Source organism: Phragmites australis, chromosome 10, assembly GCF_958298935.1.
Source record: "Phragmites australis chromosome 10, lpPhrAust1.1, whole genome shotgun sequence".
Classification (NCBI taxonomy): domain Eukaryota; kingdom Viridiplantae; phylum Streptophyta; class Magnoliopsida; order Poales; family Poaceae; genus Phragmites; species Phragmites australis.
Window position 1 is genome coordinate 29298728 of NC_084930.1, and position 14378 is coordinate 29313105.

Consider the following 14378-nt stretch of genomic DNA (forward strand, 5'->3'; position numbering starts at 1 on the left):
CATCCACTCGTGTAGAGCGGGGGCAGAGGCATCGCTGTGCGGGGCTTTGTCGACGGACGACGGCAGCCGCCCCGAGGCGACACCTGTCCTGTCGGCCACCTCGCCACCGCGATGCCTCTCTCGAAGCAGCTGAAGCGGCTCCACGTAACATCACGCTGACTTGTCGTCTCTGACGTAGACGTGAGCCCCAACCAAGAAGCCTCGCTGCACATCCACCGATGGTCCCCTTCCATTTTTTTCCTTTCCTTTCCTTTTTCTCTCGTCATAATCCGTATCGCTAAACTAGATTTCCCCTTGCTAATTCTGGCATGGCACACCCCGCCGCAACTAATCACGCTCCCCTCTAGTGGTCCTCTGTCCTGTCGCTTCTGCCGCTGCAGCCGCTGGTTACAAGTCATCACCCCCTTCTCCTCTGCTCTCGCCGTGCTTCCTCCTGTGCTTGAGAGTTGCAGTGTTACAGACCTGGTGCGCAGATTTGGAGAGATTTTTTGTGGGAATTCCGGTGGGTTTTGGAGCGGAGAGGAGGTGGGGATGGAGATGCCGGGAGGGAGCGGGGGGCCGGCGCTGGCGCGGCAGGGCTCGATCTTCTCGCTGACGTTCGACGAGTTCCAGAGCGCGCTCGGCGGCGCGAGCAAGGACTTCGGCTCCATGAACATGGACGAGCTGCTGCGCAACATATGGACGGTGGAGGAGTCCAACGCCATGGCCGCTGCCGCGACGACGACCGCCGCGTCGGCTGCTGCATCCGTGGACGCGCTCGCGCACGCGCAGCCGGGGTCCATCCAGCGGCAGGCCTCGTTCACGCTGCCCCGCACGCTCAGCCAGAAGATGGTGGACGAGGTCTGGCGCGAGATCGTGGGCCTCACCGGCGGGGACGACGCGCACGCCGCCGCGGCCGCAGTTTCCGTTCCGGCAGCCCCCGCGCCCGCGCCGGCGCAGGCGCAGCGGCAGCCGACACTGGGGGAGATGACGCTGGAGGACTTCCTGGTGCGCGCCGGCGTGGTGCGGGAGGAGATGGGGCAGCCCCTCGTGCTGCCGCCGCACGCGCAGGCGTTGTTCTCGCAGGGCAATGTGGTCGCGCCGCCCATGCAGCTGGGGAACGGGATGGTGCCCGGAGCCGTCGGGCAGGGGGTTGCCGGAGGGATGACGGTGGCGGCGCCGACGACACCGGTCGTACTGAATGGGTTCGGGAAGATGGAGGGAGGGGATATGTCGTCGCTCTCGCCGGTGCCGTATCCGTTCGACGGTGCGCTGAGGGTGAGGAAGGGCCCTGCTGTCGAGAAGGTGGTAGAGAGGAGGCAGAGGCGCATGATCAAGAACAGGGAGTCGGCATCCAGGTCACGTGCAAGGAAGCAGGTGATTCCTTTGTTCTTCAAGTGCAGTGCTATTAGCTATACTATCCATTAATCATACGTCTTTTGCTTAATTATAGTAAAAAATTGTCTGAAATGGAACTCAATCTCAATGGTACCTATATTTGTCATGCCCCTCGGTTATGTTGTACTTTGTTCGCTTGATGTGATCTGCTACTTCCCGTTTAGCTGGTTGATAGGAGTATTAGTTTATGTCTAAGTAGCCCCCACAAGTAGGAAGTTGGCATTGTATAGTACTGTTAAGCAAAAGAGGGGGAGAAACAGCGAATGAAGCATGGTTCAACTTGACACTCTCGGATTCAAAAAGACTGACGATGGTATTAGGCATTCCAGTCTCGCAGACTTCTTCATTTCTTCCATCTCCTATTGTGATGATAGGGATTGCATTGTTGGGCTTCAAGAAGATTGGCAGTACAAATAATGGAAACATGATTTACCTTTTCTTTTTGCCTTTTTTCCCCGCAAACAGAGGTCGGATTATAGGCCTCTTTTATGTGCATAAATTATGCTTCTACAATGCACTCATACTGCGAAATAGGCTGGAATCTTTGATACTGATTTTCTAATGCAACGACCTCAAATATATTGGATCACTCTACTCTATAGCAAACAATTTTGATGGTTCAATTTGCTGCTCGGGATTTAAAGCCATAACCCAGTTTACAGACACTTAAATTTGTGCTTTCTGATATTACAGGCTTACATAATGGAGTTGGAAGTTGAGGTGGCAAAACTTAAGGAGGAGAATGAAGAAGTTCAGAAAAAGCAGGTATAGTTGTTATGTTTATTCCCCTAAAATTTCTTTGTTCCCATTCAAAATATTTAAAGTTGCTTGCATGCACTTCATTTATATATTTACCTTATCAGTTCATGTACTCAGTTTGTGGTCCTTAGATAATCTCTTGACTCTGGACATTTCTTAAGTCTTTCTCCACAATTGGCATCTTTTTCTTGGAAATTGTGCTCCTTTATATTTTTTAATCTGCTTAATGATGCCTGTTGCTGGCATGGAAATAGATAAGTTGCCATAACTGTAATAACTGGTAGCATTTTTCAAATGCCGATCCTCTTTGCATATGTGTTGCATGGAATCAACTGACTTGAGTGACTGTTGGAGACCGCATACAGATTTTATCCTGTATGTCTTAGACTTGAGCTCGCAGCTTAAAAGTTTCATAACCATGTGGTATTTGCTAATTTGTACACACATGTTTCATGCAATCAATGTTACTACTGGTTATTTGATTTCTGTTTGTTATGAAAATATACATTATCTATGTGCAATTAACATAACTCGAAAATCCATATGTAAGACCTGGATATATGACAAAATCTATAAATTACGAATCTATATGTAAGAGCTGCCAGTTCCATTTCATTCATGATATCCTTGTTTCTTCTTTACTCCTGTTAAAAATTCACATGCTATACTTGATGTGCAGGATGAAATGCTAAAGAAGCAAAAGGATGAGGTAATGATCTTCCATTTCGCAGAAAATACTGTTGCTCTCAATAAGCTCCTCTTTTTTTTTTTTGCATTTTTGTGGATGTGGTACCAAGATCTCTTAGACCTCTATCGTATCTTTTTTTTTTTTAAAAAAAAAGGCACGAGCACTGCCTGTCCATTAAGAAGGAAAAGGCAGAGTTCAGCCACCTGCCCAAGGAGCAGGAGGCGTTATACAGACTTGGGAAACAGAAAGAAGATTACACCCAAACAAAACAAGCAACTGAAAAAAAAAATCAACATCACTACAGCTGTGTGCAATGAAAAGCGCAGCAGTCTCATGTGTATGTTAGACATTCATACATAGCAGTATTTGATAATATTTCTTTAAAAAAATTGCAATAACTGAACATGTGATTCCAAGATTTAAGTTTGATCTGGCTATGGGGTGTATTTCAACAGGCACTGTTGATAGACTAAGTTATTTACTGGGAAATTTAACTTTTACGGTTGCAATAACATATATTTTACTATACATGTCAAATATTTTCCATAGCCACCTTATCCCATGGCGCAGGGCGTCGTAGACAAATATATCTCTTCCTGGGAAATGGTATGGTCACAGTACCAAAATTAGGTAGCTGCTTTGCCCGAGCTCTTACATATATGAATTATCGTGAAGTAAACCTGAGGAAATCATGATTGAAGCAACAACAAATGCAGAAAGGATTGATTGTATCATCCTTCAACTGGGCCTAGTAGGTACCATTTTAAGTGGATCAAATTATACATTTTCAAAATTCTTTATTTATCATCTCACCCACCACATGAATATAAATGTTGGCCATATAGCCCATGATAATGACGCTCTGTTTCCTCATCACTTCTCAATTTTCTTGCTGTCACATTAGTGATGCAGGGCCATTGTTTTGTTTAAACTCTTCTTAATATGGTGGTGCCATTCGTGCATGATATTTGTATTAAAAAAAACTGAAAACCCAAGCTGGCCTCTCCCGCCATTGTAATAGAAACTTGCACTTCATGATTTCCTGCTGGACATTTGCTAGTCTGTTTTCCAGAAACATAATTAGCATTTTGTCTGACTTTGGATCTTGAAACTTACCACTGATTATTTATCAATCATGACAGATTTTTTTGTGGTTTTTATAATACGCATTGTCTATAGCCAAGCTGCTGAATCAATGTTCCAGCTGTCAGAACACTGGATTCTAAGATGATCATATGATCATCTTGTTCCGCTTTTCATGCCCACATTACTGTTGCATTAAGTATAGGATTTTGAAAATACCTGCGTTCACTCCTAAAAGCCTACCAAAACATAGATTTGCTCATAAAATAGGGAGAGAAGCTTTACAAAACCATGTTAATCATTATATTAATCCATTCTGCTGAGTATTTGTAAGAAATAGGATTATATTTTCCATTCTGTTTCTTTTACCTCTTTAATGTACTTTGAGCATCTAAGTGAATGTAGCTGCCAGTTACACCTAAACTCAGTCAACATGACTCCTATTGCTTGATGTCAAAAGCTATATTGCCTTATCTGGTTCTGGATACTGGAAGGATTGCATTACTCTAAGGTATCTTGGGGTTAATTCACCATTAGAGATTCGAATAAATCATATGATTTTAGGATGAATATAAACCTGAGTAAAAAGCAGGTCTGAGTGAGTATGGGGGCATGCTGCGACCAAATCCTGGTGCTTTTGGTCTGAGCCTTGACCTGAGCCAATGTTGATTTTGCACAGGTCTAGGTTTGAAACTTTCGATACGATATTCCATTTCACACAGGATATGTTTGTAATACCAAAATTTCCCTAGGACATGTTTCACCCCATAATCACTAAATTGTTTATATTTGAATTCTAGTATCTGCATATCTTTTGACTATTAGCCTATGAGTGCAGATGCATGTGTATAATACGGAAATGAATTTGTTCAACTGTCAAGAAACGTTCCATTGTTAAATTTCATTGATCTGAAACTTTTGAATTGTTGCGTACATTTTTTCATGCAGTGCTTGTCCTTGATATATTTTGATGAACACATGAGTTAACTTGAGTCAAATTTTATTTCTGTCTTCTCTTTCCTATTGAGCAGCTTCACACAACTATGGGATCTGAATCGCCTAATCTGTACTTATTGGATGTAGAATGCTAAAACAAGCAATTTTGCATTGCTTGGTGATGACCTTTTCTTTTCTTTTTTCTTTGGTATTATCACTACTTGTTTTAGATAATGGGCATTATGATTACTTAATGATAAAAAATAGGAAACCATGCCTTTAACTTTCTGATGGTTGGACAGTTCTTTGGTTCCGATGCCTTGAACTGAGATGCATGCTTCTGATTTTGATGTACAGCAGTTGGAAAAGGAAGGTTCTCTTCGGACAACGCTCTTTCGCTCACACAAGTTTCTCTATAAATGGTTTTCACAGGTCCTGGAGCGAATCAACAAGCAACATGGACCAAAGGCAAAGAGAGTTTGCCTGAGGCGGACTCTGACCGGGCCATGGTAGACTGAAGTTCTCACAGCATTGGCCAAAGTTAAGATCGTTGCTTCTTTAGATATGACCGGTGTATATGTCAGATGAAGTCAGAATCTCCAGTGCCCCTGTAGGCCACCGCTTCAGAGCTACATTCCCCTTTGTTCCGTGACCGTTCGGTCCCTTGGGTAGACTGCCTGTGACATTTACCGTTTAGGTTCAGCTGCGCAATCCTCACATGAATACTGAGGCATACCATCAAATCTGTTTAACTCCCTCCTATCTGTCGGCATGATGAGATCGCGCGTGTAACTTATGTTGTTTCTGGATGCATCTGTGCAGCTGCTTTGCGTATTTGCGTATTGTTGAGATAATCAGATACCACCAGGTTATAGTACAGTGGATCTGTACCCTGTAGCGATAAGAGTGTTTAGTTTCTGACCTGCTTGTAACAATACCCGTTTTCTGGGCTATGTGAGTAATGAATCTAGACGACAGCTACCTGTCGTGTTTAATGAATACTTCACAGTTCAAGTAGCATTTCATGTGCGGCGATTGATGTCAACAGAACGTAAGTCTCAGAAAGAGTGAGGACCTCACAACAAAGACAGAATGGGCTATATAAGATATATCTTCAGCTATGTTTTGGATATGTGTTTATTTCTATAAATATATCTTATAGATGGTAAGAAAAGATGAGATATTTATTGTAATATTTGTATCGTACACATTCTTGATATATTAAATATCATCACGTAAAAATCATGTTTTATGTTTGATCATATCGTGTTTGATTTTTAACTAATAGTATCAGAGTCGGATGGATACAAACGAGTTATGAAATTAAAAAAATTAGGGTTAAGATCGGTGGCGGTGGTCATCTCACCGGGTCGTTGCTCCGGGCTATTTTCTAGTCGTCGACTGCCGCCCTTGATTTCATCGTCGAGTAGCACGTCCCCGCACCGCGCGCCTAGCCGTCCTCGCCGAGGTCACCGTCGCAGGCTTCTACGCATCATCAGGCTTCTGCGCGTCCCCCTGTCCCCGGCGTGTGTGTGAGTTTTCCCAAGGAAAAGGCGTGTGTGCAGCAAACATCAACATCAAGGAGGAAAAATAAAATCAGATCAACGCTCTCTGCTACCGAAAATGCTTTTCTCAGCACGCGCTTTAGGAAGTCTCGCGCGACTCCGACAACGGTACATCGCTCAAGTGTGCCGTGTGGGTTGACGCGCTGCATGTGGCCGGTGTGAGCCCAGCGAGGCTAGCCAGCCAGAGCGCGAAGGTAGCGCTGCGAGCCGGCCCACTCAAGCGCACGTGATGGCACATGGCAGCCCACGAGTTAAAATCGTGTGTAACGTTTTTCTAAAACTTTTTTCTTAGAAGTTTTTCGGCTAAACTTTTTCTCAAAAGTTTGAGCTAAACTTTTTTTTTAAAAAAAATTGATATAAAAGTTTTTTTACAAATGTTTCTGAAAACGAAAAGTCATGGTGGGAAATATTTTTTTCCAGAAAAAGAAAGTTAGGGGCTATCGGGAACAAGGCACGAGTTCCCAACTTGCGCGAGTGAGAATTAGCCAGGTGAAATTACCGAAATTCAATTTCTACACGCGTGTGCGACTTCCCAAGTCGTGGCCCACTCGAGACAACCCAAGTATGCCGTAAAGTTTTTCTCAAAAGTTTTTCTATACAACTTTTTCTCAAAACAGTAACTTTTCTTCAAAACTTTTTCTTGATAACCTTTTTTATTCTCAAAACTTTTTCTCATTCTCAAAACTTATCTATAAGAGTTATATCAAAAACTTTCATTGCTACGGTAACTTTTCCTCAAAACTTTTTGTCTAACTTTTTGTCATTCTCAAAAAAATTTCTCGATAACTTTTTATCATTCTCAAAACTTATATATAAGAGTTATATCAAAAACTTTCGTTGCTAAAGTTATGTTGAAAAAGTTATGTGTTCATCTTGTTTTTGGGAAAAGTTTGATCATTTTTTTTAGAAAACCTTTCTTTGAAAAAGTTCATTACATATGTTTCTTCTGATAAGTTATTGCTTAAATCTTTTTTATCATCCTTTATCAAAAAAGTTTTACAGTACAAGTTTTATGAATAAGTTTTCTAAGAAATATTTCTATGTAAGTCTCAACAAATTTCATTGATAAAGTTATCTTGAAAAGTTTTTTAATATAAATTTTTTGTCCTAGATGTTTGTCAGAAAAGTTTTCCTTTTTTTTCTTCAGATTAGTATTTTGTTATAGATTTCTGATCTCCAGTGATGTTCCCAATCACTGGAGATCAGAAATCTATCCAGATTAACCATGATAAGATCTGCTCTCTTATTAGTCCAAGTGTACTTAAGGTCAGCCCTTTTCACTACTCTTAGCTGGAACTTTCCAATAAAGTCATTGAAGAGATCAATCAGATGATGGTCAATGTTATCATTGTTTTTATCATTAGCATCTCAAATTAAGTTAAAGTCACTTCCCACCACTAAGGGCAGCAACACCTTGTCAAATACCATCCAATTCCTAGATGAAGTCTTTGGACAAGCTATGATCTGCAGGTCCATACACTGTGATAAAATCTCATTTCAAGTTAGATGTCCTCAACCTAACAGTGACTTTAATACAGACTTAATAGACCTCACAATTCTCTAACTCCAAAAGGTCATCTTTGATACTCACCAGAATCCCCCAAAGTGACCCTGGGAAGGTAGCACCCCCAAGCAAAGTTCTCATTGCCAGCAATCTCCTTTATTTTCCTGGCTATGAACTCTTTATTCACAGTTTCTTGAATACTATAATGTCTGTTTTTTCCTGCAAGATATAGTCCTTAACTTGTTTTCTCCTTATTGTTTTCCCTAGCCCTCTAGCTTTCCAAAGTAGGATTTTCATTGGTGTTTCTTAAGGTGACTGTCTCTACCTTTCCTAGGCATAGGACCACTCCTTGTGGGTTTGCCTGCATTTGAAGTAGGTGCTTTAATTACTCTAGCAAAATTATCTATGATCTTCATGGTCATTTACTATTCCAAGTTATGCTTTAAAGCAATTTCTTTTTCACTTTACTTTTGAAGATAATTTTTATAGTTTGCTTCAATAATAGCAGCTCTAGCTAGTTCCTCTGATTTGATGGCATCAATGTGAACATTTATATTATCTACATCTATATCTAAATTATCAATGATACCAACAATATGTTCATTATGAACATTATTCATAATAGTAAATTGGTTAGGGATCGAGGGAGTACCTCCAGCCATATTCTTCTCCTAAATTCTCTTCATGGCTTTGGCATGGATAGGGACCAAATCTCTAGGGATCCTAGTTCTGGCTCTGTTGGAAACCACATGGACCTTCTTCTTAACAACTCTTTTCTTCTTTCCTCTGGATGCAGCACCACCCTTGGGTATATACATCTTCTTCAGTTTTAGAGCTTATCTGTGAGAGGTTGTCAAAATCTTCTACCATCATCTTCTTGATACCCTTGCACTGCCCCCCTTGAGGCAGTACACTTTCATCAGATGCAATTGAAGGTATGCATGAATTCAAATACATATGGGGCGAGGACTCCAGTTGACTTTTGAGCTTCAAGTCCCTCCACCATCTGTTCCTCCTTGGAGCTATGCAGATCATGATCAGTTAATGGGGGATCAAAATAGTTGACATCCATGTCAAGATCTAGAAGATCCCCTAGTTCATCTTGCCTAGTTCTTTCACCAAGAATTATTAGTAGCATTGGTGCCCCTTCATCCTTAACATCCTTGTTTACCATCATCTCTCCTATGAGAGGGTCATCACCAGGAGTTAGAAGCTCCTTTGTCTCCCTTTCCTCAGTTACCTCTTTGTTGGCTCTTAGCTTTCTTTGGAAAGGATCATAAGAGGCCAAAGGAACAATAATCTTGCATGATTCAGGGGGCAAAGGGGCCACAGACTAGACTTGTTTACCTTTTTCTATAGGCTTATGGGTCATGGCAATGTTCTTCTTAGGTTTATCCCCTCCCTCATTTGTATTTGTGTCACCCATACTTGAGTCCTCCTCAAACTCAGTCATTCCATCCTAATCTGAACCATTGTCCTCATCATCATTTTGATTATTTGGTTTTGATGGACCATCCTTGGGGGCTTTATCGTTAAAACATTCCATTACATATTTGATCAAATGTCCTTCCCCATTGAAATATATCTCTATAATTTTTTTATCTTGTGGGGATCTCTGTAGAGTACCTTTACTCTGACAAGGTCATCTTTTAACAAGCTTAGTTCATCAACCACAACAGGTTCAACTACCAAATATGTGATTTCCTTAATAGACTCCACATCTTTGGCAAAAGCAGGTATCCCATATATTTTAATCCAGGTGGTCTTGAGAACATCAATAATGTCTGGATCCTTCCCATGCTTATTGATTTTCACTTTGAGCTTGTCATGGCTAACTCCATAGAACTGATTGTTGAGAAGGTGGCCAGGGATTTATTGTTAGGGAAGACAACGATATACTCATTCTCAGCCAACTTTCTCACTTTCCAATCCCATTTGGGTTCTATGAGATGTTTTAGTTCAGCCTCAATCTTCTCTGCTATAGCCTCCCCCTTAAGGACTGTGAGCAAGCCAGTGGTGTGAAAAATCTGAGATTTCTCGACAGGTATGTGCATAGAGTAGAATCCCAAGTTTTGGGTGGCAAAACCAAACATCTGGGTCTTCCTAGTTTTTCAGAACAAATGGCACAATCAACTGCCATATGCCCGGATTGCTTGCACTTGTAGCACACTGGTTTATTGGTGCAGTCCGCCTGATGATGCCCTTCCGTTTGGCATCTAAAGCATCTAAGCTTCTCGACATGTTTAATTGGATTGTCTTGTTTACCTTTGTGGATTTGGTGGGATGGACCCCATTGATAACGTTCGCCTCCCTTCCACTCTCCGGCTGTCTCCTCCTGTCTGTTCTCCTGTCTTCCACGCTGATCTCCATGGCTGGCGTCAGATCTGGAGTCACTTCCATCGAGACCACGACCTCCATGGTCGGCCGGTGCTTTTGTGTTTTTAACAACTCCTCCACGGCCTTCATGGCTGCGGTAGGGCAGATCTTCTCTTGGCGGCCTCTGAGAACCCCCGTGGTCTTGTTGAGCTCCCATGCTCCACTGAAGCTTGTGCCACAGATCCTTCTCCCATTGCATATCTCCTCCTAGAAGGTCATCTTCATCTCCCTAGTCTCCGTCCTGCCGTTGCTTGCCTCACGCTCTCCCTTGGTCTTGATATGGGCGCCTCGCCATGGATCCCTCCTTCACCACTTGCACAAAGGAGGGGAGCAGCGGTGGGGAAGAGGTCCTTCCATTGACCTTCTTTGCAGAAGCTCCAAATTGCATGATCTCCTCTTGCGTCACGAGGAACCCTAACCCACACATTGTGGAGTGTTTTGGGATCCAAATCCAAGATGGTGTTATCGTGAGAAAGGAGTGGGTATCTCCGTGAGAATATCCAAACAGTAGTGGGTTTGGGTCTGGGCCCCATATTCTTTTGGTGGACACAGGTCCAAATGGCCCAACGTGTAGAAAGAAATACGGCTTGGGTTCGGCGTAGACTCCTCCAGCTCCGGCGCAACTCTCGCTGCATTGGACATGGGCGGCCAACTCTTTCGTAGGCTATCCTCCAGTTCTGTCTGGCCTAGGATTTTTCGCATGGAATCTTCCAGATCCCACGCCGCAACTTCTAAATCATCAAAATCAGTAGAAATTGGCATAGTTGCTTAATATCCGTGGCCAGTTGCTAGCGCTCCTTTTCCACTCTCCACTTCAATTTCATCGGAGCTAATCGGAATCGATCTATATTGTTTTATCCTAATAGCATCGCTACATTTGGGTAAAAGACATCGCAACGTAATTGATCCTAGATAAATTCAAAAGCATGAAACTCATGGAATAGAGCCATAAGATCCCCTTTCATCACTGGCCAAAATTTCTGGTAGAAATCAATGGAAAAGCCATCTGGATGACTGGACCAGGAGACTTATTTGGATTCATTTCTTTAATGGCAGCTAGAACTCCTTCCTCACTAAAATCAGCACACAAAAATTCTTTATTTGACTCCGGAAGTATAGTAAGTTAGTAACATCATCCCACAGAGATGCATCTATACAAACGGTATGATTACTATGACCCATACTAGATTGCTCAAAACATGCACCACTTGCCATTAAACCAACATGCAACTTGGTGCTTGCGTTTACTTTGAAGATGCCAATATATATATATCAACAAAAGAAATGGCGTGTTCTTTATTACTTCAAAAGGTCAAGTTTAGCATCACTCCCAAGTATGGATCAGACGGTACCCATGCTTATCGATCGACTAACTAATCACGAGTTAAGCTGCCATTACCGACAAGAGGTTTTTGTTGACTTCTGCACTTAATCACCATAGGTCCATATATAGCACGTATCCAGTACATGCGACGCAGCAGCTAGTTCAGAGTACTAAGCCAAGATGCACAGCACCGGGAGCAGCACACAGGCAAGATGCGAGCCCAATTGGATGGGGGTCGAGGAGGCCTCGCCGTTCACAGGGAAGAAGACCACCAAGCGATGGAGCTCCGTGGTAAATGCCACGCTGGTGGTCTTAATCATGACGATGCCGCCGCTCCTCATTCTTCTCAGCGGCCGCCTCGGCGCGCCGGCGGTGTGGATCAAGTCCACCGTGGCTGGCCTAGGCACCCGAGATCGAGAAGGTAACTTCCGCTCACTGCTGGTGCTCTGTTTTATTAGAAACCGAATAAGGTACCTGTTCATTCTTGAAGGTGCGTACATTTCTTTGTTGGACTGTTTTGCATTTTACTGAAGATAGATAACTGACGGATATAGACACATGATTAGTTGGACTGTTTTGCATTTTATTTGGGGTTTTCGACTTACATTGAAGCCGCATTGTTTCACATCTACCTTCAGTGTCAAATTATTTTTGTTCTCTTTAAAGTTCAAACATGGGCCTAAAAGTCCCCATGCCTCCCGGCCAGTCCCAGTTTCGATCGAGCTTGAATTTCATCTTCTGTTGATTCTACTTAACACTTCGTTTTTTCACTTGCAGAATCCAAGAAAGACGTTCTTCTCGGTGGCCTACTTGTTCCAGGATTCGACAAACAGTCCTGTGCCAGCCGCTACCAATCCGTGTACTACCGCAAGAAGATGATGCGGCCGCCGTCCCCGTACCTCATCAAGCGGCTGCGGGAGCAGGAGGCGCTGCAACGGCGGTGCGGCCCGGGCACCGAGCCATACATTAGAGCATCAGAGTGGCTCAAGTCCGGGCAACCTGACATCGACAACATTGATGGCTGCAGCTACCTCGTGCTCATATCTTACAGAGGCCTCGGCAACCGGATGCTCGCCATGGCCTCTGCCTTCCTCTACGCCGTGCTGACCAACCGCGTGCTACTCGTGGACCGCGGCCGCGGCAATACCCTGACGGACCTCTTCTGCGAGCCATTCCCGGGAACGACTTGGGCGCTGCCTATCGACTTCCCTCTCGAGAAGTTCCGGGAGCTGAACGAGGGGGCGCCTGAGAGCTACGGGAACGTGGTGGTGAACATGAGTGGATCGGTGTCGGGGCTGCATTTCGTCTACCTGCATCTCGACCATGACGCAAGTGCGGCGAACTTGCTCGTGTACTGTGACGACCATCGGCAGTTCCTGCACCGGGTGCAGTGGGCGATCATGAGGGCGGATCAATACATCGCGCCGGGCCTCTTCTTGAACCCGGTGTACCAAGAGGAGCTCGATCGGCTATTCCCCCGGAAAGATTCGGTGTTCTACATCCTATCGCGGTATCTTTTGCACCCGACTAATGATATTTGGGGCATGGTCACGAGGTTCTACAACTCGTACCTGAGGAATGCAGACGAGAGGCTGGGCATTCAGATCAGAGTATTCGACGGCGACAAGCCGTTCCAGCACGTCTTGGATCAGATTCTCGCGTGCACGTCGCAGGAGCATCTGCTGCCAGGGGTGATGAGCACGGAAGGAGGAGCGTCGCCTCTCCCCACGGCCGGTGCACGGTCCAAGGCTGTTCTTATGACCGGTTTGAGCTCGTGGTACCACGATAACATCCGGGAGATGTACTGGAAGTCGGCGTCCATGAACGGTGAGGTGGTGAGCGTGCACCAGCCGAGCCACGAGGAGCACCAGCATTGGTTCCACAGCCAGCATGACATGAAGGCGTTGGCCGAGATCTACCTGCTGAGCCTGACCGACAAGATTGTCACCAGCGGCTGGTCGACGTTCGGGTACGTCGGCAACGGGCTCGGCGGGCTCACGCCGTACATCATGTTCAGGCCCAAGAACATGACGGTGCCCAACCCGCCGTGCACGAGGGCCATGTCCATGGAGCCGTGTTCTTTCGCAGTGCCCCACTTCAACTGCAAGACGAAAGAAATCGGTCGTGATGTGCTCCAAGCGAATGCGCTGCCTCATCTCAGCGCTTGCGAAGACCTCTTCTGGGGAGTTAAACTTACTGATCCGGTCATCCAAAGGGAGGTGTAGTTTTTTTTTATATCACAATTTACACCACGCTTTTTTGTGTTTCGCTCTCTACAGGACTGTTGTTTCTTCTTCTTCTCTTTTGTCATTTCGGTTGTGGTGTTCTTAATTGCTGTACAGTGTCTGGCATATGTAAAAGCCCGGTTAATAAAGTTCCTTTCTTCGAAAAAAAAATGAAAGTCAGTTAAAATAACCTACATATAAATAGGAAAGTTTGATTTCAGTATTAAAGAAAAAATAATGAAAACGCACACAAAGTGTTAATGTAAAGTACAGCTACGTTGGCAAATAAAATCAAAATAGAAAATGGCAAGCTAAAAAATATAGGTTGCAAACAATTTTTCAGAATTAAATTAATTTTTGTAATAAATCTATAATAAAAAAACTTTTTGGAACTTGAACTTAAAATTATAAATATAACAATACTTCTAGACCAAAATCTGGAAACATATATAAATGCATGCTTGGACTAAAATTATAATACTGCCAGAAATAAAATTACAAAATTCTTAGTATACAAAAGTGAACAATTTACAATTTCTAT

General features: G+C 43.7%; 2 protein-coding genes across 2 annotated transcripts; both read left to right on the forward strand.

Moving 5' to 3' along the window:
* Positions 1-234: 234 nt before the first annotated feature.
* On the forward strand, positions 235-5842 carry LOC133930611 (bZIP transcription factor 46-like). Its single transcript, XM_062377291.1, has 4 exons — positions 235-1356; positions 2071-2142; positions 2816-2845; positions 5276-5842. The coding sequence occupies exons 1-4, from the start codon at positions 532-534 to the stop codon at positions 5354-5356; spliced, it is 1008 nt and encodes a 335-aa protein (XP_062233275.1). The 5' UTR covers positions 235-531; the 3' UTR covers positions 5357-5842.
* Positions 5843-11785: 5943 nt separating this feature from the next.
* Positions 11786-13972, forward strand: LOC133883228 (probable fucosyltransferase 8). The gene is made up of 2 exons (XM_062322476.1): positions 11786-12033; positions 12390-13972. The coding sequence occupies exons 1-2, from the start codon at positions 11793-11795 to the stop codon at positions 13835-13837; spliced, it is 1689 nt and encodes a 562-aa protein (XP_062178460.1). The 5' UTR covers positions 11786-11792; the 3' UTR covers positions 13838-13972.
* Positions 13973-14378: the final 406 nt, after the last annotated feature.